The sequence below is a fragment of the Serpula lacrymans genome, assembly GCF_000218685.1.
Source record: "Serpula lacrymans var. lacrymans S7.9 unplaced genomic scaffold SERLAscaffold_9, whole genome shotgun sequence".
NCBI classification, from domain to species: domain Eukaryota; kingdom Fungi; phylum Basidiomycota; class Agaricomycetes; order Boletales; family Serpulaceae; genus Serpula; species Serpula lacrymans.
The window spans coordinates 1,568,450-1,594,735 of NW_006763298.1; the positions used below are offsets into that span (position 1 = coordinate 1,568,450).

At 45.0% G+C, this 26,286-nt stretch overlaps 8 protein-coding genes across 8 annotated transcripts; 3 read left to right on the forward strand and 5 right to left on the reverse strand.

Moving 5' to 3' along the window:
• Window positions 1–2,422: 2,422 nt before the first annotated feature.
• Window positions 2,423–2,989, reverse strand: SERLADRAFT_439921 (uncharacterized protein; the record flags this gene model as incomplete). Its single annotated transcript, XM_007320358.1, has 2 exons — window positions 2,423–2,650; window positions 2,705–2,989. The coding sequence occupies 2 exons, from the start codon at window positions 2,987–2,989 to the stop codon at window positions 2,423–2,425; spliced, it is 513 nt and encodes a 170-aa protein (XP_007320420.1).
• A 956-nt stretch (window positions 2,990–3,945) lies between these two features.
• Window positions 3,946–5,906, reverse strand: SERLADRAFT_471995 (uncharacterized protein; the record flags this gene model as incomplete). Its single annotated transcript, XM_007320359.1, has 11 exons — window positions 3,946–4,227; window positions 4,289–4,450; window positions 4,510–4,566; window positions 4,614–4,693; window positions 4,747–4,837; window positions 4,898–4,905; window positions 4,965–4,981; window positions 5,046–5,073; window positions 5,138–5,231; window positions 5,289–5,678; window positions 5,724–5,906. 10 exons carry the CDS (start codon window positions 5,630–5,632, stop codon window positions 4,110–4,112), a joined length of 999 nt encoding a protein of 332 aa, XP_007320421.1.
• Window positions 5,907–6,115: 209 nt separating this feature from the next.
• On the reverse strand, window positions 6,116–6,805 carry SERLADRAFT_394287 (uncharacterized protein; the record flags this gene model as incomplete). The annotated part of the gene is made up of 2 exons (XM_007320360.1): window positions 6,116–6,541; window positions 6,599–6,805. A coding segment is annotated over one exon (212 nt), but the record flags the coding sequence as incomplete, so codon positions are not given.
• A 1,500-nt stretch (window positions 6,806–8,305) lies between these two features.
• SERLADRAFT_472001 (uncharacterized protein) lies at window positions 8,306–9,911 on the forward strand (the record flags this gene model as incomplete). The annotated part of the gene is made up of 12 exons (XM_007320361.1): window positions 8,306–8,313; window positions 8,389–8,494; window positions 8,544–8,641; window positions 8,695–8,789; window positions 8,845–8,852; window positions 8,912–9,037; window positions 9,116–9,131; window positions 9,186–9,228; window positions 9,293–9,301; window positions 9,362–9,399; window positions 9,466–9,653; window positions 9,706–9,911. The coding sequence occupies 11 exons, from the start codon at window positions 8,467–8,469 to the stop codon at window positions 9,750–9,752; spliced, it is 696 nt and encodes a 231-aa protein (XP_007320423.1).
• A 724-nt stretch (window positions 9,912–10,635) lies between these two features.
• SERLADRAFT_439923 (uncharacterized protein) lies at window positions 10,636–12,190 on the forward strand (the record flags this gene model as incomplete). Its single annotated transcript, XM_007320362.1, has 6 exons — window positions 10,636–10,697; window positions 10,758–10,924; window positions 10,986–11,149; window positions 11,221–11,426; window positions 11,489–11,500; window positions 11,563–12,190. The coding sequence occupies 6 exons, from the start codon at window positions 10,636–10,638 to the stop codon at window positions 12,188–12,190; spliced, it is 1,239 nt and encodes a 412-aa protein (XP_007320424.1).
• Window positions 12,191–12,718: 528 nt separating this feature from the next.
• On the reverse strand, window positions 12,719–13,145 carry SERLADRAFT_394298 (uncharacterized protein; the record flags this gene model as incomplete). The annotated part of the gene is made up of 2 exons (XM_007320363.1): window positions 12,719–12,864; window positions 12,926–13,145. Coding segments are annotated over 2 exons (179 nt in total), but the record flags the coding sequence as incomplete, so codon positions are not given.
• A 471-nt stretch (window positions 13,146–13,616) lies between these two features.
• On the forward strand, window positions 13,617–18,135 carry SERLADRAFT_357012 (uncharacterized protein; the record flags this gene model as incomplete). Its single annotated transcript, XM_007320364.1, has 5 exons — window positions 13,617–14,920; window positions 14,943–15,154; window positions 15,212–16,126; window positions 16,748–17,002; window positions 17,402–18,135. The coding sequence occupies 5 exons, from the start codon at window positions 13,620–13,622 to the stop codon at window positions 17,614–17,616; spliced, it is 2,898 nt and encodes a 965-aa protein (XP_007320426.1).
• Window positions 18,136–18,447: 312 nt separating this feature from the next.
• Window positions 18,448–19,037, reverse strand: SERLADRAFT_394310 (uncharacterized protein; the record flags this gene model as incomplete). Its single annotated transcript, XM_007320365.1, has 3 exons — window positions 18,448–18,657; window positions 18,724–18,912; window positions 18,972–19,037. 2 exons carry the CDS (start codon window positions 18,806–18,808, stop codon window positions 18,572–18,574), a joined length of 171 nt encoding a protein of 56 aa, XP_007320427.1.
• Window positions 19,038–26,286: the final 7,249 nt, after the last annotated feature.

Here is a 26,286-nt window from a genome sequence, read left to right on the forward strand (position 1 = left end):
ATGCTTTCATCGATGTAAGACACCAATCAGATGGTACTGTCTGCAAGTACTGTACTTACGTCCACAGCCATAAAAACTTAGACCACTACTTGCGCCACAGCCGTGGCTGTTCCAGTAGGTGGTTTTGTTCCTCCTAGTACTTACTACTCAGACTCTATCTTCTCAGTAGTGCTGACTGCTACCGCCCATCTGTCAAACTTCAATGATAGGATGTAGTATATGCTCGTACTAGCTCAGGCCGTAGTCGGAAGCTACCAGTAAGCAGTCCAGAAGCACTGGCACTGATAGGGTGTGAGTCGGAATTTTCATTTAGACGGTACCACAAGTTCAGCTGACTCGTGTTGACCATGATTTTGTTGCTGCAGACAAGCGAAATTAAAACTGTCTTACCATTGTTCCCATTTCCTATTCCATAGACTATCGCGTGGATCATGACATTCTAAATGATACCGTTCGACTCGAGGCTGCAGGTCATGCTATACTGTTTGGCTGGTGAGTCTTCGTTGTGCCTCCATCTAACAGTTTATATACTCAGTTCTACGATATTCCGTGTTCTCTCCACTATCTGTAGAACTGTATTTACAGGTCTTCGAATTTTTGAAAAAGACAAAATCAGGGTTAGATATTCCACGGCCTATCGATAACTCCAGGCGGGACTTCAAGTTCCAAACCCTTACCCTACAATGTCTGATCCTCGCAATTCACTTTCACTCGACAGCACTGGCGTTGATCCCGTAGACGAGTCCACCGTCGACTCGGAAGTTGGCAGCTCGAGAGTCATTACCGGGCTGAACTGTGAAGAAATGCTGGCCACGCTACAATGCCCCACAAGTCATCCGGACGACAAGACACAAGGTCCAATCTTGACCTTGGATTACTTGGGCGTGGACTCCAGGTCAGAGTCAGAAGGTACGTTGATATGGCTGCGGACATGACGCAGAGCTAATACGTTTTCTGTGACTTGAGAAGATACTGTTGCAAGTGATTGCTTTGACGGTTGGGACTCGGAGGCTCACTCACATGTTTCGTCCTATTCATCTTGGCAAGGTGAAGAGGATGACGATGACGATGATGAAGATGGGGAGGAGGACGAAACTGATGAGGAAGAGGGAGAGGCGGAAGATGAAGATGAAGATGGAAGTGACGAGGAAGAGGAGGGTGAGGAGGGTGAGGAGGATGCTATTGAGTTGCTCGAATGGAATCACGATGAAAGCTTGGTGGAATCGATCAGAAAGCGAGAATTGTACGAAGACACCTATCATCTAAAGGATTCCTCTGACATAGCATTCAACAGATGGAAAAAAGCAGAGCCGATTGTTCGAAAAATCCATCAGATAATTATCAACAAGAAAAACGATTCAGAGCACTCGACGCTCACTATGGATCCTCGGTTAGATGCTGGGGCAAAAGAAGCAGAGCAAGCTGCGGGACATCCTGACCAGGAGTGTGATGGGGTGATAGCAGAAGCTGGAGATGTTGGACAGTCGATATGTGGTATAGAAGAAACAGAAGGAGTTGCGGCAGATCCTGATCTGGAGCATGCCAGGATACAGGAAGAAATTGCACGCGTCGTTAATTCGGCCTATGGGATAAACATCAAACAAATAGTGGGAACAACCATTATGTCTCAAGATGATGCTGGTAATTCGGTTCCAATTTTCGTGCTTTGTTTCACATTTTCGCAAGACCAAGGCGAAGTTATTACCCCTGTGCAGTCTTGAACCTGGAATCAGGTTTTGTCATCTCATTAATGATACAAGTCATGTTCTTCTCCTACTGTTGCCAGTGAATTACTGAATTACCACGATATCTTCACCGATGCAGAGACTTTTAGCAATCCAAAGCCAAGATCGCAGGAACAGTCTAGCGGTGGCAAGTTAGGCTCATCCTCTCATTTCCGTCTCAGGCTGATGTTGAGTCACTAAGATTGAGTTATTACCATTGGTCACGTTGTTCACTTCAAAGTCATCGCAGGTTCCATATGAGAGAAGGTCCTGAAACTTCTGTCTGTCGACTCTTGGGGTATGCTGCGTCAGTAAGGATTCAAACGCGACCTTGGAGGAGTCTCGACAGACTCGGAAGTTGATTCCGCATTTTCGAGGTCACCGACATTCACGATTACTTTTTGAACTCATGCACCGTCCAGCGCATAGGCATACGACAATGCAGGACATCAAGAAGTTTGTATTATCCGTAATCGCGCAATCACTAGGCTAGGAAAATTTCCAACACTTAAGGTAATCCTAATCCGGTGAACCGCCCAGACTGCCCCTATTTGCATGTATGCCCACCAACTTGAAAAGCATGACGAATAAGTCAAAATTTGCACCTTTTTATCCAGTCTTCTGGCAAGCCAAATTTGTTCAGTGGTGATATCGATACAAATACTGTTAAAACTCTATCCGGAACGCTCGATAAATGCTCAGCGACCCGGACCTCTTACTCTCTGAGTCCTGCTGCCAGAATTCATGATCTGTCGAAGCAGAAATTTTAGTATCCCCCCCGCCTTGGCTTCTTCTCGCGGAAAGAACTTGTCTGATGTTATCGTATAGTCGGCTAGCGCCGATTCCGATTTGAATAGCTTTACACTTTCTCCGGTGCGTGGTGTGTCCACCAGATCAGTGATGTTAACGAACACCCCTTTTATTTTCTAGACAAAAATTCAGTGACTCGACAGAAATAGCAGAGACGAAGCTTGTTTCACCTTTCTGCAGCCAGGGATGGTGTCTGGCAGGGGAGATATCCGCAGGACTTCAGCCAACATCTTCCACGATGCATAGTCATTTACGTCTGTCCCATATATATGGTTGAATTGCTCGGTGAGAGCATCCCTGAAGCGTGCGTACGCAATGTCCCATAGTCTACTAGGCTTTTGGAAGCCGAGGAGCCTACACATGCGGCTAAATTCAGCTCTAGCAGGTGAAGCTGGATTGTATGCGAATGCGGGATATTCAGCAAAAAATGCATCCAGTGGAGTCTGGGACGCCATGATGGGATCCAGTGAGGGTGGCGAGTCGAGGCGTCAACACAGCGCAGCACTATATACCAATGGCTAATAGAAGGGACACACCGTGACAAACACTCTAGTAAAGGAGGCAGAACCTTGGTTTCCTTCGACAACTTCAAGACCCAGGCGGTGACTCGGAACTCGCCATGCATAACTTCTATCAGATAAATAATCGAAGGGCACGCACATGTAAATCTATTCAAGAATGTCGCAAGAACATTGCAACAATACAGTACTCCCCTTGTGAATCTGAGAAGGAAGTATACAGAAATCTGTTAGGTGTCAAATTCTGCCTTCCCATTGACTGCCCTTGGGGTTTCATATCGATATATCGCTCCTGCCACTCACACTCCAATGTCTCTAATATATGTCTCAGAACGTGTATGTGGCAATGGATCATGTGTCTAATGAAAGGGCTTACCTTGTTCTCCCCTAGGCATACCACTCAGGAGGAATACAGTCGTTCCTTCTATCAAAGATTGAGCTTCACGATCACGTAGACAGTCGGAAAGATTCAAAGGAAGTCAGTCGTTCCTTCTCAATAAACAGTGGTTCACTCACGTGCAGCGCCGCGGCCATCGATATCAAAGTCAGAAATCGAAAGGCGGGCATTCAAAAATGGTTGGAATTGGCATGGCATGGCATCAACGATATACAGCGGATGTATATTTCATCGGTGGGGATCTCAAAATCATGAGAAAACCCAATCTGCTCTAAGCAATGACCCCTAATGACAGGAAGAAAATCGTTCCTGAAAATAGAGAAAACCGAGATCACAGCACCCAGAATGTGATTTGGAGGCGACTTTTCCCAGCTTTTCCCATCAGGTTGAGAACCGAAATGATCCAGAGGTCACTGGAAGTTGGTTTCAAGGCGCCATAAGACGTGCTTATGATGATCAAGAATAACGATTGATCACATCATCATCTACGGTTTCTCAACTCAAGTGGGTACGCTTCATAACCGGCTGATGCTCTAATTCCTTTGGTACATACAAACAAGCGTGACGAATCAATCTACACCAAGGGTAACAATCCCTCTAACAAATCGTGTATCTATGCAGTTTATTGGGTCATTAAAATCATGAATGTTCGTAACAGACTCAAGTTGGCACGCTGATACCAAGGACTTCTCTGCGAGATCGAGAGTTGGGGTCAAAGTAAGGGCGTTCACCCACACTGACAGCGCGGTTGCCCTCGCGAGAATCATGATAGTCGTTACTAATGGCGAGAACATGACGGATTAGCTTGCAGAAGTAGAGAAAGATGAGGCTAGACCTACGTGGCAGTGTGGAAAGTAGCTCTATTGTCCCAGATGGCAACGTCATTCTTCTGCCACCTGTAACGGACCTGTAGATCATGGTTCTCTGCGACGTGGTGGAAGAGATGGTCTAACACACGGTCAGACTCTTCCTGAGTAAGCTCAATTATGCGTTTGGTGAAACTGCAAAGAAAAGACGATAAGAGATCATGAATTGAATTTTCCAGGAAGACGTATTTTACGTTTTGTTAACGAAGAGAGTCTTGAAACCTGTGACTGGGTGGGTTCGGATGACAGGGCTGTAGAGGTATCAGCTGTGACCCAATTCAAATTGAGAGGAACATACTGTATAGCAGTCAAGTCGCTGCCCGTATTTTCTGGAGAACCACGAGGGTCTTGAATAGGAATCCCAGTAGCCTGAGATAACTGTGGTGCGATCAGATCCACATCCGTAAGAGGGATAGAGATGATAGTCTTACCTCTACAAAGAAATCAGCGTTGTGCACCGCAGTCAGACCTTCGAGGAATTTCTGGTAGGCTGGTGAAAGTCTGTCATAGGCATCATAACCGCTATTTGAATTTAAAAATGAGATGAGACCATCGTCAAATACTGTTCAAACAAATGCGAACCTTGCCCACTATAAAAGTAGAAGCTACATTAGCAAGGGGCATAAACCTGCCAGAGGCGAATACGTACAAGTGTATCACCTCCCACTAATAGTGCAACGGAGTGAAATATGAGTAAAATGATAGATAGATTCTTTTGATTTTTCCTCACCTTTCGGCAACGTATGCATTTTGAGGATCTGTAGGAGGAAATAATTTAGACTGTGGTGGAACAGGTAATTATGAGCTTGGAGAGAAGCTTACAGCATAGTCAGAAGGGACGTGTTCAAACGTGATATCAGCGTGCCATCCATTACTGGCAAGTTTTCCGGGTTTCAATCCCGCGCGAGATATCCCACTAACATACAAAGCAGTCAGCTCAAAGCACAACAGTGAGGTATAGCTGGGGCATTACCCCATGGAAGAGATCACAGAAACATCGCCACCCAGCTCAGATGTACTTTCTGAGATGGGATGCTTGTGTAAACCGGACGTCTTGGGCTTGCCGGTAAGCTCGCCCAAGCGAGCAACTAGCAATTTCTGTTGCTCGATTCCGATGTCCTGGTCTGTAAAGAAAACAACTCCACGATGGGAAACGAGAGTTGCCAGGTCTTTGATGAGCTCCTCCGAGTTCGGGGCAGCCAACAGCTTGGAAAGCTGGACATTCTTGTTAGGGAAGCGAGTTCCGATATGCAAAGTCTCGTCATAAGACTCGAAGTCTCCGAGTGAACCTAAGAGAGAAAGAGGAGCAGCGACCATGTTGAATGTGTGAATGAAAAGGTAGAAATGATGCGAGGAAAACTAACTGCAGAATGTTAGACTATTAGTATGCAGCGTTAATTCGGCTCACAAGGTCATGGCGATGTCGTGATTATGCCACCTGAGAGAATTATTGCGCTATCCTGGTTTCGCGGAACCACGATGTGCAATCAATGTCATCTGATAAATGTCGCTAGCTTGTAGAGCACACCATAAGATATGTGAGAAGACGTGATTTGTGTGTATCACGTCTTCTAGTGAGGCTCGGAACCTCACTAGAATCTGCGCAGTAATCCGGCAGCAAGCTTGTCGAAAGCTGACTACCGAGTAGTGACGCTAGTGACAGACAAATCATTCTCAGCAACCAATCAATGCAGACAAGCTGGTCACGCTGGGCCAGCATGCCCTAATCTCGTAGCGACTAGCAGTGTTTTTTGTAAGTGGTGTAAGAAAATGGCAACAAAAACATATGAAGCACCCGTATCAGATCCGTGAATATTCTGGACTACTGTCAGAGTGTGGGAAGAGCGCCCTCCATGCGACCCGAAAAACATCATATCCGCGGCGATTTGTTTCTCTTTTGTCGGTTTCGTCCTCAACGGACTCCATCATAACTGCATGGTTGTCACGATGCCAGTGCTCCAGGTGCAAGCCATTCAATACTTGTTCAACATGCCAGTCGTACTGCATCGCTAGCGTTTCTGATTTTCTAGGATTGGATGCGAACCTTGGATTGAACGGGAGAATGGGCGACAGCAATGGCATCGTGGTGGTGGTACGGTCAAGAGAGATGTTATATTGAATCCAAGTGACATAACCGTCCGAATTACACTGGCGCCTTCCCAGGCTCTCACTTATATACAACGGTCTGCGACGTCTTTTTATGTATTCGAGTATTATTATTACCCGGTAAGTCAATACACTTGTCTCCCTCCAGTTATAATTAATCGATAATCCGTATTACAGGACATTCTTCACCCCACCACCTTATGCGCAAAACTTGTTGAGATCAAGCTCACCCTATCCACTTCCACTTGTGCATAACACTGGATAAAGTTTCCCCCTTCAGTGTAACGGTATCTTCACAGTTCATGACGACTCGGATGCTCTACTTTTTGTGCGACGAAAATGCAATTACATCCGCTGTATAAAGCACTAGTTATACGGTTAACTCTAAACAAGATACATATCTGAGGCCATTCTCTGGTGCGAGCCCTCGTGCGTGCTCTATACTGTCATGTTGGACTTGACTATTTGCAGGAAATGATATTGTATTATTTGACTTCGCAAAGAAAACAAGCGTTACCTGTGTAGATGAAAGGTCCACAAGACCTCTACCTAGAATGATCGAGTAGGACTTGTGGGCCACAGGCTATTCACAGAGCATCATGCATGAGCTTGTATGTCTCTTTTTACAGTGGTTGTGGCTGCAGACAGTTGACACGCTGTATGCCGTCCCTTTTCCGCACGTACGATTTGAGAGTTTCATTTTTCTGCATAAACTTCATATGAGCAGCCGGGGGCCTCCTAGTTCACCTGATTTATCTCGTCGGCCCATCAGCGTCCTTGTCCTGCGGATCCAACCGTAACGAATGGAAGCAGGAGAGTTGATCTTCTAAGACACAGCATGCTTAGCGCGGCTGGATTGGAGCTTAGCCCATCAGATGAGTATATATATGTACGATTTACCAAAAATATCTGATCCAGATGTGAGTTTAGTTGTGGTATTTATTGTTTATCTGCGCTTGCTAACAATAACTTGAAACTTTAGGTCACTATCTGCCGCTCGTAGTGGCAGACAGCAGCCTGAAAGATCCTGTTAACCACGTTGGATCAAGTGCAATTTCACCGTTATCAGAACTTTCGGACTTGATAAATGCCTCATGTATACATGTAAGATTGACGAACACTAAAAGTTTTGGTGGTCTGTGGTGACTTAACTTTGCCTAGTTAAGTATATTACTGCTTGTGCGAAGCAGGGCTGTGCTAGAATCTCATGGTCGCGGAGTCACGGCAGTGCTACGTGCAGATTCTATAACGTTATATAGCGTTATCCTGAAGGGAGCCGTGGAACGACGGTGACTGTCATTCTCTGCCGTTCTGGCAGCTGTCTAAAACTGACAGTTCCAATGATTGTGATGCGTCGCGGTTGCTGACTTGGGAATAGTACATATGAAAGGTAATTGCTAGATTACCTCTCCAAGTGAGTCAATTTTATCTGTCCTCTCTCCTTGCATCATAGGAGTGGCAAGGTGCCCGCATTACTATCTCAAACTTACTATCTCCCTGAAGATCCATTGACCTAGTTATGTCTCAAGAGGAGTTGTTTTTGTCTTCTTACATGTAAGCCTTCACTTCTTAGAAAAAGAGGAGGAAGAATCGCATTACAAAACAAATTTACCACAGAAACACGAATTCTGTCATGGTCCTGGTATCATTCTGTGCGTGCCGATCTCTTTCTATGACAGTTTCACCTAAGTATCTGTTGAACTTTAGGCATCATAGTTTATGACTATATGATATCTTTTGCGATGGAGGTCGAGCGATTTTGGTTACGACCCAGTAATATATGGCCAACCCTATTTTTTTTCGTCAATCGCTATTTTTTACTTTTGATACGTGTTCCTATTATGATTGTCTTGGTTTTCGTGAGGTCACCAGATATCTCAAGGCATATTTCAGTGAGTCTCTTACCTCAATTCTTCCGATGTGCGATGTAGCGTCTTTTTCATCTTTTTTAACAGACGTTTGTGTAGTCTTCTCGCTTTTTCTGTCTATGCTCAAACCTGGCGAATGTTAGGTGCAGCAGCTTTTCGACTGCCGACTTTATTACTATGATGTTAAGCCAGGTTTTTGGTGGAGGTCACATGTGTTTTATAACGTCTGAAGCTTGCGCTGAACCCTCATATAGTCCTGATGATGATGAGAGTTTATGCGTTATACAACCGAAGCCGCTGGTTGATTTATGTGCTTGTGGTGATGGGGATAGCACTTGTCGCAGGAGGTTGTGTGAGTGGAAACGCTTTCCTTTGATATTTACTTAGATTGACAATTTACTTCAGGTGGCTATCATTCCAGTAGCTCCTGCGGTTCCTGTTAACCTCCCTTCGATTTATATACCATCAACAGGGTGTGGGGATCCTATTTCATCAGAGCAGTGAGTTTTCTTGTGACTATACAGGACTGGTACTTATTTCCGAGCATTTCGTCAGGGGTGTGCGTACGTATGAACATTTATAACACTGACGGGTCCCTGACTCCGGTTCCCTTCCTCTTTAGGTCTAGCGGGATCATGGGGCAGCTTGCTGGCGTTTGATACCTTCATATTCTCGCTGACAATCTGGAAGACCTGGCGTATCGGGTCTGTCAGTGGACGAAATTTGATTAACATTCTGATGCGAGATGGTAAGCGGTGCTTACACAGCTTTTAACGCAAAGAAGTTTAGTGACGGATTTCCCCTATTTGTTGTTGCGCCCCATCAGGAGCTATGTATTTTGCGTAAGATTGACCACTTGCTCTCATTTACTTATAATGAATACTGAAGACACACAGGGTTATGATCATGATCAACATTGTCAGCATCTTGGCGTATTTGGTATGGCTTCATATCTTGGGCCTTTGATCAATACTCATACATACTGTTGGTTTGATATTGACAGCTTCCTCCAGTGAGTACCATCAACTTAGTTTGATACATCTGATCTTCAAGTCTTCTTATGTATTGGCAGCTAGGACTCAAAGGGATCATCACGACGACCGCAAACGCGTAAGTTACATTGCAATTCCTCCTGGCATAGCACCATAATGCTTAGCTTGGTATATTCTCTTTCAGATTATCAGGGACAATGGTCTCCCGAATGATGCTCAATATCCGCGATCCTCATTTAACTGGCTACACAATTTCGAGTTTGAGGACTGGTGACTTACCACAAGTTACCACAAATTACGCCCTCGAACCCATGACTGTGTCATCAACGTCATCTGTCAGAGTGGTCACAGATGATGTTATAGAAGACATAGGTTGGTTTTTATCCTCACCGTTAAGGCTTCAACTTAGTATATTCTGGAAAAGGCGCCAGCGATAACATTATAGAAATCCCTCGCGAACGTCGACAATAAAATTTGTTCTTTTATGAGTTACGGTATTGACGTGTACACTAAAATCTATAGACTCGCCACATTCATCGATTGCTCATGTCTCCACAAATGTATTTTCACTTATACTACACCCATAAACACCAAACCCCGAAAGGAAATTATTGAAATTGAAGTGTCAGCGTTTTCTGTATCTCATTTACTGATATCGACTGTCATATCGGTGATTTGGTCTGAGGAGACGTCTTGACTAGATCTGTATGATTCTGCGTTACTAGTACGTCGCAATCTGAAGTTAAAACGTAAACATTTGCCGTAGTTGCCAATCTGCGATCTCATCAACTTTGACTCCTTAACATGACCTTAACATGACTGCAGGATACTGTCCTGTGAAGATCTGAATGTGTTACCATCTTGTTACTTTTGAACTTTCCTTCCATGCCAAATGTATGGTGGACGCGTCCGATAATCTGCGGCCTCTTACATTAAACCCTTCTTCTTCAACTCACCACCACCAGCGGCAATCTGAGTCGAGCACTTTCGACCAACGTCCTACAATTACCTGATATTCGTGCGCACTATAAAAGCTCGAGTCTAAGGATGGATTTCGTTTTGTGAGTTATCTCTCAAGTCCTCCAGTGCTTGAGCTGATGGCCGATAGCAATCAATCAGAGTTTCTCCTTTCACAAAACTTCTCACACATAGTCGCTTTCTCTTGACTCTTCGTTCTCAGGAAGATCATTATCATTCTCTCATTCTCTTCCGTCTTTCTGCTACATCACAACCAGAAAACTTAGAGCAGTCCCAAAGCTCCATATCCTCTGACGGATGTAAAGATTTACCTTCAAGTCATCCATACAGGCAACTGTATGCGATGGAATCAGCATGTCCACATCTTGGTGCAGACATGTCTCATGCAGATATTGAAGAATGCGAGTCTAGTCTCGTTGCAGTTTGCCCTTGGCATAGGTATTGTTTTCAGCGACCCTTCACCCTTCAACCCTTCAAAGTCTAATCATTTCCTACCAGATACGACTTTGACCTTCGCACTGGCAATAGCGAAACTGGTCTCAAAGCTTGCACATACGCCATCGAAGTCAAGAACGATCCTTCAGATGGCATAGATAAAGTTTGGGTGGAGGCACCAGAAGGGGGAACTAACTGGCGTATTGTCGAGCTGAGGCCTGTATCTGAAGGTTAAATACTCCTTTATTCTTTGCGACGATGAGATATATGGCTGACGAATTTGGTGTTTAGAATTCGCAGATCCTCCTCCCATTTCAGCAGATCCAGATCCGCTGGTCAACCAAGCTGCATCAATTTCTCCTATCGAGGAGGACGTGGTTCCTGTAAAAGACGCGCCAACTACGTTGATGCAATGGGCAGTTCTCATTCTGAACACCGCCAACCCCACCTTGAAGGTTAGCATATCTCCCCCTAGCCGTGTAAATGTGCCCAAGGAAATATATCTCATTCATATTCGTCATACCAGGTTCAGCGCACTAAACATGCTGTTCATTTGTTTCGAACAGGTAAACTATCATCCATTGGTAACAAGTCCCCCACGGCACCGAAACCACCAGCGGTTCCTCCAAGAGAAGACAGTTATACTCGAAACATCGTCGATCCTAGAAAATCAGGAAAAAAGAAAAATGCAGCTGTCATGCTTCATGCTTTGGCAAATATCGAACAGTGGGCGTGAGTACACTATGACCCATGCTTTGGACTTGCTGGTACTCAATATTGGCATAATCTTCTAGCATCGATCTGGCGTACGTCGCATACCTGATTTTTTTTAAAATATATAGATGAGACTGATCATTCATCTGTACAGCTGGGATATAATCGCGCGGTTTGGGCCATCTCACCCCGATATACCACATGCCTTTTTCTCTGATTTTACTAAAATGGCCCTCGATGAATCCAAGCATTTCACTTTACTCACCTCTCGACTACTTGCTACGTCTCCAAACACCCCGTACGGCAGTCTTCCGGTGCATGCAGGTCTTTGGGAGTCTGCCACAATAACTGCGCACTCGCTGCGGGCTCGCCTTGCAATTATTCACCTCGTACACGAGGCCCGTGGACTGGACGTAAACCCAGGGACAATTGATCGCTTCCGCCGCACAGGAGACAAGGAAAGTGTAGCAGCCCTGGAAGTAATACACGCGGATGAAGTAACCCATGTGACATCTGGGCATCGATGGTTTACATGGATCTGTGAGCAGCAAGGAGTAGACGCTGTAAGTACGTTCAGAGAAGAAGTAAGGAGGGGTTGGAGAGGAGATATCAAAGGCCCTTTTAATGCGGAAGCGAGAGAAACAGCAGGTATGACGAGAGAATACTATGAAGGTTTGAGAGGGGAGATGGATTTTGTCGACAAGAGGACTGATGCCAGTGCCACGGTGGATCATGATGAAAGTATGGCGCCTGCAAGTGTACGGGTGGAGTACGAGGGCTGATATGGCTATGCCAGATCGTGTGTAGTACCGTCAATATACACAATGATCCGGTGTTCAAAGTATCTCAAATCAGGTTTCCGAAGCTTCTCAACGAGCTACACATGTCCTTCATCAACCAATACGCTGAAGAAAAAATTGCGCACAGTTCAATAACCGGATCGATTCATGAAAGAATAATTAGTAGCGAATGGGATCTGAAGGCCCAACCGTCTCCCGCCGAATCTAGATGGTAACTGGAACGCACTAGGTACAGCAAAAGTTTGTCCTGGACAGGCGTTTGCGGTACCTAGTACGCTGGTTGACATCAATGGAGTTGTGCGAATTGGGCCGTGTACGAAAGGGTTATTGTCCGCAGTTGCTAACAGTGGTACTGACGAAACTATGAGAGAGCTTGGAATCAACTGGACAAAGGCGAAGTGGTGTGTAGAAACAAACAAGAGATAACGCCAGACGACTCCACTGTTGCGTTCTTACATCTCGCCGGGATTCCTGACAACCCAATATATAGTATGATGTGGCGTGCCAGTGACAGACTCGAAGCCCCTCGAGACAACTTGAAAACAAATCGAGGAAAAATCAGTAACTTCTCGGAAGCCCTACCAAAACACAATGGCGAAATGGTGATTAATCAATCATAAAGCCAGTCTGGAAGGCAATAGCGGACTGTAACAGAAGTAAGCAATTGGATGGGGACAAGTCATACTAGACTGACTGCACATTCTTCTATTTGAAAAGCGACACACCTAGTGCAGTACTTAAGGCAAGTCCAGAGTAACATAAAGCGTCTGAAATACCGGACCACCACTCGATTCGATGTTACCATCGCAACGATTGGACCCACATCGGTTACCGTGATGGTGGTGATCATTGATGCAACCTCATCAGTGTATTGATAGACACCAACGCCTTGTGTAATAAGTACTTCCTTCACCTCACTATGATGATGGATTTACTGCGAGTGGTCCAGGCGGATGCTTCTTTAGGCATCGCCTCTGAGCAGGTTGAATTCAAGGCTGTATCACTGACAGTTGCAATCTCAGACTGTCATCGCGTGCCAAACAGTAGCACGGATCCTTTTTTGGTGGTATTCAATTGCAAGTTGTAAGGCCGCTACTTACTTCGAACTTGATTCCCCTTCTATTCCCTGTTTTTTCTTACTTCTTATTTGTAACAGTAAACTAAACGTCTGATGTTCAACAATTCTAGCAATGTTGATGCGAGTCATTCAATGTTCAACGAGGTGCATCATGATATGTACAATACGTCCAGGTCACTCGTACAAGGAAATCAGAACATACATAACGTCGTATACGGAAATCAAACAACATACTTCTCTAGTAAGCTTCACAAAATTTACAGATCGTATCTCTAATCGCTATCGTACGCAGCTTACCACCCGGGACTTGAGACCTTGCAAAAGGCTTGTGCGATGAGTGCAGCATTCGACTCTGCAGCTCGACATCCAGCGCCGGCTTGTCTTCCAGGCACTCGTGTTGAAGTCCTTAGTCTGCTCTCCGATTGGCTAGATAAAGATGGTGGTTCGCCGATTTGCTGGTTGAATGGTTTGGCTGGCTCGGGTAAATCAGCAATCGCCCAAAGCATTGCTGAGAAATATGCAGGCCAAGGACGTCTTGCCGCAAGTTTCTTTTTCTCTCGCAGAGAGGTACGGCGCAGCACAGCACAAACATTCTTTCCGACTATATCTCTCCAGATTATGTCTTTCTTTCCATCGATCAGACCAGCGGTTCTCAGTGCTATTGACGATGACGGCTCTATCCCAACAAAAATCCTTCGCGAACAAATGCAGCATCTTATCCAAGAACCCTTATTATCACTCAAAGAATCATTGTCGTCACCTGCTGTCATTGTTGTCGATTCTCTGGACGAGTGCGAGCACGATTACATGGTTCTCGAACTAATCACACTCCTCGCAGAGCTCCTGCGGGCGTGCACAATTCCCTTGCGAATCTTATTCACAAGTCGAACCGAGTCTCATATACAGGCAAAGTTTAACGAACCAGAAATACAGGTCATGACACACGCGATGGAGCTCCGCGCTTTTAACGCTGAAGATGACATCCGTTCGTATCTGAAACACTCTTTTGGAGAGATCGTAGAAAGGCACCAGATTTTGCGTCACGTTGCGGCACCTTGGCCCAGTGAACACGATTTCAACAGCGTAGTTGAAAAGTCATCTGGGTTATTCATATTTGCCACCACTGTAGTAAAGTTTGTTGAGGACAGGCACCACGATCCACGCATGCGACTCGGAAAGGTCCTGAATGAAGAAACAAGCAGCGATCCAGCAAGCTCAGCCTACACAGATCTTAATATACTTTATCTCGACATCATTTGCATTTCTCCTCAAGTCGATCATTGTCAACTACTATTGGGCGTCATTCGATATGTCTCCGAGCCTATTTCCATCCATGACCTTGATATCCTACTCAATGCTCCTGATGTAGATGTCAGGTTTGTCCTCTCTGCGTTAAAATCGGTGATCCTAATTCCGGACAACGAGGACGAGGAAGTCCGGATATATCATACTTCGTTCGGAGAATTCCTCTCCAATCGCGAGCGGTCAAAGGACTATTTCATTGATCCCGACACACATCATCACAACATCGCGCAATTATGCTTGCAGCTCATGGTGAAACAACTGAAACGTGATATGTGCGATATACGGGACCCTTCAAAGCTGAATAGCGAAGTTGAGGACCCTTGCAGACCGTCGCAAGCGCTATATCAATAGAGCAACAAGCTACTCTTGTCGTTATTGGTCTTTTCATTTGTCTCGTGTACCGCATAATGGTTCGCTGGATGCCTCGTTAGTGAATGTTCTACGGGAATTTGCTTCCAAGTCATTGTTATACTGGATGGAAACCTTGAGCCTCCTTGGCGAATTAGAGGGTGCCGTGTCAACGTTACATACAGCTATACATTGGCTGAAGGTTCTTCAATTTCGTTTTATTCTTCTCTATTGGTTCTAATGCGAAGTTTGGCCACAGGGTCTTTCGGAAGTCCCTGCCGATGTTTTGCAACTTATGAATGACGCTGTGCGGTTTGTCCTGATGTTTTTGGATGGTATTGCTCAAGCTGCATTGCATATATATTACTCGGTACTTCCGCTGACGCCGACATCCACCCTACTTCGCAAGACTTACGACGATGAACTCATCGGGACATTCACGGTGCTATCAGGCATAGAAAGTGACTGGGATGCTTGTACTCGGAGTGTCACGGTCAAAGGATGCGTCACTTCTCTTGATTTCTCGCCTGACGGAAATATGGCTGCTTCTGGATCAGATGATGGTGTCCAACTATGGAATGCAACTACTGGCAACAATATCGCAAAGCTCGGTATGCCTGTAAATCCCTCATGCCCCGTAGCTTTCTCTCCTTCTGGTTCTTGCGTCGCTGCTGGTTATGATGATGGCCTAGTTGCCGTTTGGGATACACTGTCCGGACTATCTCTCGTTAACAACAAAGAATGCCATGAAAAGCAGGTTTCTGCCCTCGCGTTTTCATCCAGCGGGGACCTCCTTGCATCTGCTTCCAGTGATGCAAGTATACAATTGTGGGACGTAAAGAATGGCCGTCCCCTTCGAAGATTCTCGGGCCACAGTAGTCGTGTCAGCCTGTTGATGTTCTCGTCAGACAACACCAACTTAGTTTCTGGATCTGACGATACGAATATCATCGTTTGGGACGTCATGAATGGTCGCATGCAGCATATGTTGAAAGGACACAAGGATCCGGTCAGGTCCGTTGCGATATCACCCGATGGCGCATACCTAGCTTCTGGCTCTGATGATAAAACCGTTCGAGTCTGGGACGCAAGAACAGGTACTTGCATTAAAATCTTGAAAGGTCACTCGAAGAGCGTCCAATCAGTGCAGTTCACAAGCGATAACCTACATGTCATATCTGCTTGCTGTAGATTTGTGTTTCGATGGGTCATTGCGTCTCGCAAATCAAAAGATACCCTCTGGGCGCTAGACGAATATGCACAGGAGGCAATGAAGCGCGTGCCATTTTGGGCGGTCAAAGCTTTCGGATTTCTACACACTCGTTTGGTCGGGTATTTAATGGAATATAGCTTGAGAGATTCACTCGCAGTTCAAATGCGTGTTTGCTATTCCAGCAATCTTGACACCTACACGTGTTCTCTTGGAAAACAGGCGTGGCACACCCCAACTGTCACACCCATAGCTCGCAGTCCCCCGTCCTTCAACAGTTTCAGCGAGCTCATCACAGCTCTGTCAATGTCACCAGATGCTGCACGGGTGATGACAGGTGAGCAAGGTTTCATACGGTTTTGGGATGCTAATGTGCACACCAATGGTTGGGACCATACTTTGCGCCTTATGAACCAACGTTCCAAGTTCTTCGCATCAGCTCCTGACGGGCATCGGTTTGTCATAGTACGGCTGCTCGACGTTTTGTTGGTTGATGCGGCAGGTTCACTGGTGAAATCACTGGTCAGCTCACCAACGGACGCTGATGGGCGCGCACTTTTCTCTCCAGACTCGACTAAAATTGCTTACTGGGGGGAAGATTCGGATCTTCACCTATACAGTTCCTCCACTGGTCGTCGCCTGGATAAACTTGACGGCGATATTGACGACATCTCTTGCGTCGCTTTTTCGCCTGATAATAAATACATTACCGCTGGTCTCACCGACGGCACTATCGAGGTGTGGGATTTGTCATCCAACAAACGTTTGGTCAAGGTCAAATCTGAGCTCCCCTCTGTCACCTCCATCGTGTTTTCTCTAGACCATACTAAAATTGCATGTGGCTCGGCAAAGGGTGGCTTACGAGTCCTGGATGCCCTTATAGGTCATACAATATCGAAATTTGATGGTCCTGCAGAACAAGTGACGGCTCTGAACTTTTCTCGAGATGGAGAGCTTGTTGCTTTCGGATCACAGGAAGGATCTATTCAGCTACTGCATCATTCAACAGGTGTCTGCCGTCCACTCGCCTCAAAAGAGAATGCTATGTCGACTGCTATCGATTTCGTTGAATTTTCGGACGATAATTCAAAGCTGACGTGCAGGAATACAGATGGTGATGTCACAGTCTGGGATAGCGTGGTCGAATTAAATGGAGTGGACGGTGAAGAAAGTGGCCCAGCTGAGAAGGATGAAACTTGCAATATTGAAAGTCTCAGCCCTCCGCTTTCGTATTTGATTTCAAGGACAGAAGATGGCATATTGGGAGATTCTCTTTTCAGGCCTGGATATGTTTTGCGCAAAGATGGCTGGATTCTCGACGACAAGAAAAAATTGATTTGGCTCCCGCCATCTTTCCGACCGACCGAATCCAAGTCGACATCGCTTATTGTAGATGGGGACAGGTTAATTGTATTGGGTGTGTCAGGGTTTCCCTTATTTTTGAATCTTGCTGTGCTTCGCTCCTAGGACTGTGGTAATCTGTAAACCATCATTATAAAATGTATCCAACTGTAAGTTCTTGTTTGAGATGTACGTGTATAGTAATTGTTAGTACTTGTAGAAAACAAAATGTGAAACTAAGTTTGTGCTCGAGAAGGAGAAGTTCCTATATTTTGACGAAAGATAACACCCAAGCTGAGAGTGCAAAGCAACACTAATGTTGATGATTTCGGCTGAAACGTAAATGTAAAACCATGACTCACCTTAGACGTTTCCTCTAACGAACACAGTTTTGAGCTTTAGCCACCTTTGTGACCGTCGTAGTCGTGGTAGTTACTGTTGTTACGTACGACTCTCCACCGCTTGAACTACAGACATCATCCATCCCAACGATAGTGCTCGTGCTGTCGTCATCAATTTCACTACCGGACCGAGTGCTCCTCACTTCCGTCTTCAGTTCGTCAGAGGAGAAGCTACGGGTGAAGCACCGAGTAGCCTGCCATAATCTGCTTGCTTCATATGGCTGCTTTCGTTGTAGCTGGACCTAAGGAAATGAAGAAAATTAACGAGGTGTGATGATCTATTAGTAACCCCCAAGATAAATATCTTTACGGTGCAAAACCCTCTTACCTTTGTTCCAGGGACAGAGCTCCCAGTACCACCCAGCGAAACAACAAGTTCCATGTCTGGCCAGGAAATTCTGGATACACTGTTGTGTCAGCTCTCAGGCTCATACATATTAATACATATTATTTATACGGGTTTCTGGGTTATATTAGAGTGTTCGACTCACATGATGGTCTCATGTAGTGAATTACCGGGCTCAACGCACCAACTCACTGGATAGGGGCTTGCAACAAGTGGGGCATTGCAGTCAATGCTCTGAACAGTGAGGTAAAGGCCGGTGGACATGCTTTTGATAGCGTATCCTGCACCAAACGGTGTGAACTCCCACTACATGATAACCACCGCATGGTCGGATTTAGGACAAATATGGCAGAGGTTCAAAACCTAGGGACAACGTAGGGAAACCCACCTTTTGATTGTCTCCATCGTGAGCAGGGAAGCCTAAGAGAAGCGTAGGTCAAACAACGAGACATTTAAGTCTGTGTGAAGATCATTTGAAGGGCTGACCTATGATTGATCTATAATCACCACCCGACAAGTCCATCGCAGAGCCGCCTATGCAATTAACGAGCTTGTATATTCCAGGCTGCATCGTCTAACTATTTTACGTGTGCTTGTTTTGATTGATTCAAGGTCTTCACAAGGCAGCTCCTAGCGAAATGGGTAGCTTTCTTTTCAAGGCCCTAAACCACGAGGCTGCGGATTGTATACGGCGCAGTGTGATAGTTAACTTGCAGTGATAATTTGAAACTAACCGTTCAGCGTGTTTTTAGGTCGTGGAGAAGGTAAGCCAGTACCAGTAATGCACTGTGAACGTGTCCGGGAACCAACAGCGAGTACTACTAGGTCTGGAACTCCAAGTTCGGAATTCGGATCCGAGTGCAGTAGTTATCTTACTAGTATGCGGGGACAACTCCATCAAAGATGAATTGCTGCTTTACACCTTCATTCTGTTTATCAAAAGCGAGCAATTATGATGGGACCACCGGAACTGCGAGATATTTTAACCTGAGACCAGATAGCGAGGGGTGAGTGGAATATCGGGAGAACCTACCTTGTAGTCACTGAAACTTGCAATGCAGAGTTTCAGACATATCGGCCTGGAAGATATTTTGTGATCGTGACAAGGAAACAAATGGTTCCCTTTCGACTCCGCTTCAGCATCATGAGAGTATAGTAGTCTGTGCATTTTTGCCTGTGTTTTTAGCCAGTTGTGGTCAGTTCGGAATTCCAAGTCGGACTTGGAGATGAGATCACACCATTGTTCCTGCTAAGTACTTACTACTTAGATCAAAGCTCCAGTGCTTCATGACAAAACCGGATAAACCCGGTCTCTGCCAAAGCAGCCATTGTTCTCCATGGAGCATAGCCACCACTCCATGGAGTAACCATTGTTCTCCTAGGAGCACAATTGTACTCCTAGGAGTCATTATACTGTAGCGAGTAGCACCTCCGACTATAAGTAGTAGGGGGTTTAGTATAGGAATACCTCAGTCGTTTCTATAGCCTCTCGGGCAGCGGCTGAGGTATGTTACATTACATTTATTAGAGATCACCTTAAACTAACATTTATTGTAGTTTCACTTAGGTAAATAATAAAGTCGTTTCTATAGCCTCTCGGGCAGCAGCTGAGTTTCACTTAGTTTTATTAGGTTATGAGCCCTGGTGCACAAAAGCTACGCAGGAAATAATTCTTATTTGAAATGGCAACCTCAGAACCATGACCACAGCATGCGATACATCTGCATGTCCAGTTCTCACTGGACCCAACAATTTTCAGATATGGAAACTCCGGATCATCTCAAAGCCATGTCGGGAAAAAGTTCTCCGGGTTGTTACTGGAGAGGAGCTTAAGCCCTCACCAGGAAAACCTACCTCCTCGGAGGATCCTGAGATCACCTGGATACTTAAGGATGAGAAGGCACATAGAATTATCCAGGACCACATCTCTGATGCCCTCCTAATGAGGACTGGAGACCTCATCAACTCCAAGGAGTTATTTGATAAACTTGTCTCACTCCATCAAACACCCAACATTGCCTCGGCCTTCTATTCATTCCAGCAACTCACCAAATTGTCCTGGGATGGGACATCACCTATCCAGGACCACATTGCAAAAATCCGGACAATTGATTCACACCTCTCCGGAATGAAACTAGGAGTTGATACCAAACTCATGGCTTTTGCTCTTCTCCAATCTCTCCCATGCACTCCTGAATGGCAAATATTTCAGTCATCAGTAATCAACACGATTGAAGAAAATAAACTTACCTTTGATGCAGTTGAGATCCGGATCACTGCAGAAGTTGCACGACAGTCAGGAAAGGCCCCTGGAGGTTCCGAATCAGCACTCAAATCTGAGGAGAAATGGTGTAATTTCCACAAAGCCAAATCACACAACACCTCGGAGTGTCAAACACTTCAGTCAGCTGAAAAAGGTCAAAGGAAGAAGGGAAAGGAAAGACACAAGGATAAAGGAAAAGAGAAGGAAAAGGCAAATACAGTGGAGCAATCATCCGGATCTGACTCTGAGGAGGAACAGAGTCATATTGCATTGGATCATGTACATATTTCCAAGCCCCTTGCTAAACACATTCAAGCTTACCTTGTGTCGGAACCCAATAAGACCAAAACAACAATCATCATTGACTCCGGAGCAACATCCCACATGGTCCCTCACCACTCCTGGTTTGAGCCAGGAACATACCATGTTCTGCATCCTCCGAGGACAATCAGTTTTGGGGATGAATCCTCTGTAAATGCCATTGGCATTGGAACAGTAATCCTACAAGCAACTGTTGGCAAAAAGGACTACAATATTGCACTGTCAAATGTCTTACTTGTGCCAAACTTCACATTAGCACTTGTCTATGTCCACAAATTGTCCAAAACGGGGTTATCAACACTTTTTCCAGCAGGGTCAAATGCTTGTGAAGTTCGGAAAAAGGAGGAACTTATCATCACTGCGTTACACAAACAAGGACTTTATCACATCCAAGCAAAACCCGAAATCAACCCGGAGTCAGCTTTTGCAGCAGTAGATGTAAATTTATTGCACAGGAGAATGGGACACATTAGAATGGACTGCTTGCAACAAATGGTTACAAAAGGACAGCTCCAGGACATAGACACCCTTACCGGAACCCCGGAGTTTTGTGAACCTTGTGCTTTAGGAAAGATGAAGAAATTACCTTTCAAGTCCACTGGAGGAAACCGAGCCAAGCGCCCCATACAAATTGTGCACACAGATGTTGGAGGACCAATCAAACCAACTTCCAGGGAGGGTTTTTGGTACTGGATTATCATTGTAGATGATTTTTCCAAATTTCCATGGATATATTTCCTAAAACATAAAAGTGAAGCACTGGAACGATACAAGCAATGGAAAGAAGATATCCAGACATTCTTCTGGACTCATTTGGGAGAAGAAAACTTCACTCCACTGTACACAGAATTCCTCCGGAGCGATGGGGGAGGAGAATATACTGGCAATGCATTCAAAAATCAACTCTGAGGAGATGGTGTCATCCAAGAAACTACAGCTGCAGATACTCCGGAATAAAATGGCATTGCAGAACGCATGAATCAGACATTGGCTACATTAGCAACCACTATGCTCCATGATTCCAAGCTCCCAAAGTCATTTTGGGTAGATGCCATGCAAACAGCTACATATATCACAGCACGCAGCCCAGCATCAGGACTCCATGGAAAGACCCCATACAAAATACTGTTTAAAAGGAGAGTTGATCCAACTTTGTTTCGCCCTTTCGGATGCCAAGCATATGCCTTGATTCCGAAAGACAAAAGGCAAGGGAAGTTTTACTCCAAGGGGCGCAAAGCCATAATGATTGGCTACACACATGGAAAGCAAGCCTACAAACTCCTAGACACTGAAAAACGGACTGTGTTTTCCAGTCGGCATGTCATATTCAATGAATCCGGAAAGGTACAAAAGGACGACACTGCTCCCTGGAACACAGACACTAGCACAGATCAGTGGGAGGGACTCATTCCAGAGAATGCTCACTATCCAGACCAAAATACATTGGAGGAGGATGATCCTGACCCTCGGATCCGAGATCCAAATGAATTGCAAATGGAACCATATCAGCATGAAGATGTTCCGAGAGCAGTGGGGCAATACCTCCGTGGAGACGTTCCAAGAGCAGTGGGAGCACCTGATCAGCTAAGACACCCTCCACAACAGTCTCTACAACCAAGACCTGAACACTGGCCATCTTCAGAACGGAAAGCCAAAGTAGAGTCACAGTCAGTGGGAGGACAGCCCATCAACGTACAGCCAGCTGATGTGGAAGAAGTCCGAATACAGCTAGACAGCCTGTCCATTGGATCAGCTTCTGGAAGGCATACAACACCTCCAAGGAGTCATCCAACACCTCCGAGGAGTGATTCAACACCTTCAGGAGTGAGTGGGGCAACACACACACAAATGCGTCTACTCCCTGGAGTACCTGCACAAGTTCCTAAAAGAGCAGTCATGCCTGCTGAAGTCCTAGGAGTATGCAGAAGCAGTCGCCGGACCCGTCCTGCAGACAAAAACCGAGATTATCAAAGGACTCTAGATGAGGAACAGTCTCAAAAAGAGCAGCATGACAACTCCATGGAGAAACTTAACACTCCTGAGGTTCATGAAGAAACATCTGATACAGAGGAGACATTCTTTGCTGGAATAGCAAATACTGGTCCATCTAACACAGACCTTCCAAGGACACTAAAGGAAGCCTTATCACGTCCGGATAGAGAATTATGGAAGTCTGCCTTGGAGGAGGAACTCCTAAGTCTCAATACTAATGCAGTATATGACACTGTTCCACTTCCGAAGGGAGTGAAACCCATCACATCAAAACCTGTGTTCCAGATCAAGCTTGATCAAAACGGAAACATTGAGAGATACAAACTCCGGATTGTTGCATGAGGTTTTACTCAAAGGGAGGGGATTGATTACCAGGAGGTTTTTGTTAGAATATACTCTGACATACCAATACTCCATAGGATAATACCTCTGGTTTGTAAGCCAGCCCAGTATGCAGCAGCTATTCTGTGTAAGACGTCCGTGGTTGCATGTCATGTTTAAGATCCTATATTGTATAACCTTGGCCATATAGCTCAATTGGTAGAGCAGCTGGCATGTATCCAGAAGGTTCCAGGTTCAATCCCTGGTCTGGTCAATATCCAATTTTATCAGTTTTTGCTCCGGTTGCAAACTTAGAGTCAATCCAAATTATTCTAGCCCTGGCAGCAAAGTACGACCTAGAACTTGATCAAATGGACGTATCCACAGCTTATCTCAATGGAAAACTTGAAGAAAAACTGTACATGCTTCCTCCAGGGGGTGTTCCTATCCAACCTGGATACTGCTGGAGATTGAAGAAATCCATCTACAGATTAAAACAAGCTGGTTGTATATGGAACAAAACTTTTGATTGCAAGCTCCAGGAGCTCGGTTTCACAAGACTAAATGCAGAAACATGTCTCTATGTATTCCAGGACAACAAACAAATATGCTTTGTTGTTGTCTATGTAGATGACCTCCTCTTAGGAGCTTCATCCTAAAAATTCATGGATATCACAAAAGCCAAACTCGGATCCATATTCAAAATGCGGGACCTTGGAGAAGCAAAATACACCCTCGGAATAGAAATCCAACATGATTGTTCAAACAAAACAATATCCCTATTGCAACGCCAATACATTGACACAGTCCAGGAGCGTACTGGAATGAAGAACTGCAAACCAGTATGGACACCAATGGCCCATGGATCAAAACTCCTCGCAAACACTCCAGGGGAAGATATTGTGTAACACAAGATGCATATTGAAGGGTGTTAAGTGTCATACCTCTCAATTGTAGGCTCCCTCATGTATGCCATGCTCGGAACCCGCCCAGATATTGCGTACGTTGTTGGAATACTAAGCAGACATAGCTCAGCTCCAAGGAGCCATCACTGGGAAGCTGCAAAATGTGTCCTCCGATATCTGAAAGCAACCAGGGACATGGAACTACAATATGATGGCACAGATGTCTCCATGGACATGAATTTCTATGGATATTCAGATGCAGATTGGTCTGGAGACCCAGACACGTCTCGATCAACATCAGGCTTTGTATAACGACTGAGTTGCACTACTGGAAGAAACCAGGCAACTCAACGTCAATCTCTGGCAAGTAGTTGAACAAGTGTATAAAGACGAAATCAAAAGCTAAGGTATGTACATCGTTGAGTGTCTACTTATATATGTAAGAACTCATGTCAGCCATGAGGCGCTGACTGATAGACATGAGGATGTATCGTGTTTAGCTTTGTAAGATGATTCGTAAGTGATCATGTGACTTGGGTCACGTGATGAGATAAGGAGATAAGATAAGGAAAACTACGTGATAAGATAAGGAGAGATAAGTGTTTCTACGTCAGAGTTAGAGATGAAAGGTGAAGTATTGGGTGTAAAAGATAAGGATCGTGACATTACCCCCCTTTTAGGACTTTCGTCCCGAAAGGTTGGTTCAAGTTTGCCATTTTCCCAGTTAAATATCCTATTTTTATGGGAAATTTCTGTAAGGTTTTCGAACGGTTGATAATGAAGTAAGAAATTGATTCGGCGTGGAGCGGATGGGAAGTGATCATGGAAGTCTGTCTTTGACTAGTTCTGGCGAATTTTTGATATTTCGCTCAGGTTCCCATGTTCGTTCTTCTTTTCCATATCCTTTCCAATGTACCAAATACTCTAACTTGCCACGTTTCAGTCGTGAGTCAAGTATTTGTTCTACTTTGTATTCTCTTTGTCCGTCAACTTCAGCGGGGGGTGGAGGTTTTGGTTTCTTTTGACCAGGAAAGGTTGGTTCTTTATAGGGATGAAGGATTTTTTCGTTGAATACTGGATATACGTTTTTCCATTTTCCGGGTAGCTTTAATTTGTAAGCGGCTGGTCCGGTTTTCTTTTCGACTACGAATGGTCCGTGTCGTTTATCATCCAGTTTCTTTGATGGCCGATCAGTTGTTATGTGTTCGGCTTCTACATAAACCTTGTCTCCTGGTTCATATTCAAGACTTTCCTTCTTTGTCTTGTCATATAATCTCTTCATGATCTCGGCTGCCTTTGCCAGAGATTTTTCCGCTTCTTCCCTCGTTTCTTTCATTCTCTCTACGAACTCTTCCGCACTCTCACTCTTTACTCCTTTCCTGATTCCTTCTACTATTTTTGGGTGTTGCCCATTGTTTAAATAAAAAGGACTGAAGCCGGTAGCTGAATGTTCTTTATTGTTGTAGGAGAATTCTGCTAATGGTAACCAGTCTGCCCAATCATCTTGTTTATGGTTAACAAAGATTCGGAGATATTGTTCTATCTCTTGATTAATCCTCTCTGTTTGACCATCGGTTTGTGGGTGATAGGCAGTTGATGGGTTTCCTTTGATACCTAGCATTGTGTAGAGATCCTTCATAAAATTAGAGACAAATTGGACTCCTCGATCTGAGATGATTTTATCGGGTAATCCATGAAGTTTGAATATATTGTCTCTGAATAGTCTCGCTACTCCTTCTGAGTTCAACTCAGCATGTGTTGGCATAATCCTGATCATTTTTGAAAAGCGATCAACAACTACCATGATAGTGTTGTAACCCTTTGATTCTGGTAATGGTCCTATGAGATCCGTTGATATGATTTGCCAGGGGCGGCTTGGGATCTCATTGGGATGTAACGGTGCGGCCTTTTTTTGATGATCTGTTTTTGTTCTTTGACAGGTTTCGCATCCGGTTACGTATTCTTGGACGTCTTTGTCCATATATGGCCACCAGTACCATCAGGTAATCAATTCCTTTGTTTTATACCGGCCTGGGTGGCCAGCTATTGGGGAATCATGATTGTCTCTGATGATCGTTTCTCTAAGTTTTCGGTCTTTTGGGACATACATGCGACCTTTGAAGTAGATGAGTCCTTCATCGGTCCACCAGCCGTCTTGGCGGTTGTCTATTTTGTCCTTGACCTTTTGAACGAGTTCGTCAACGTTTTTCATCCTTTTATAAATCCATCTTGTGATCTCTATGTTTT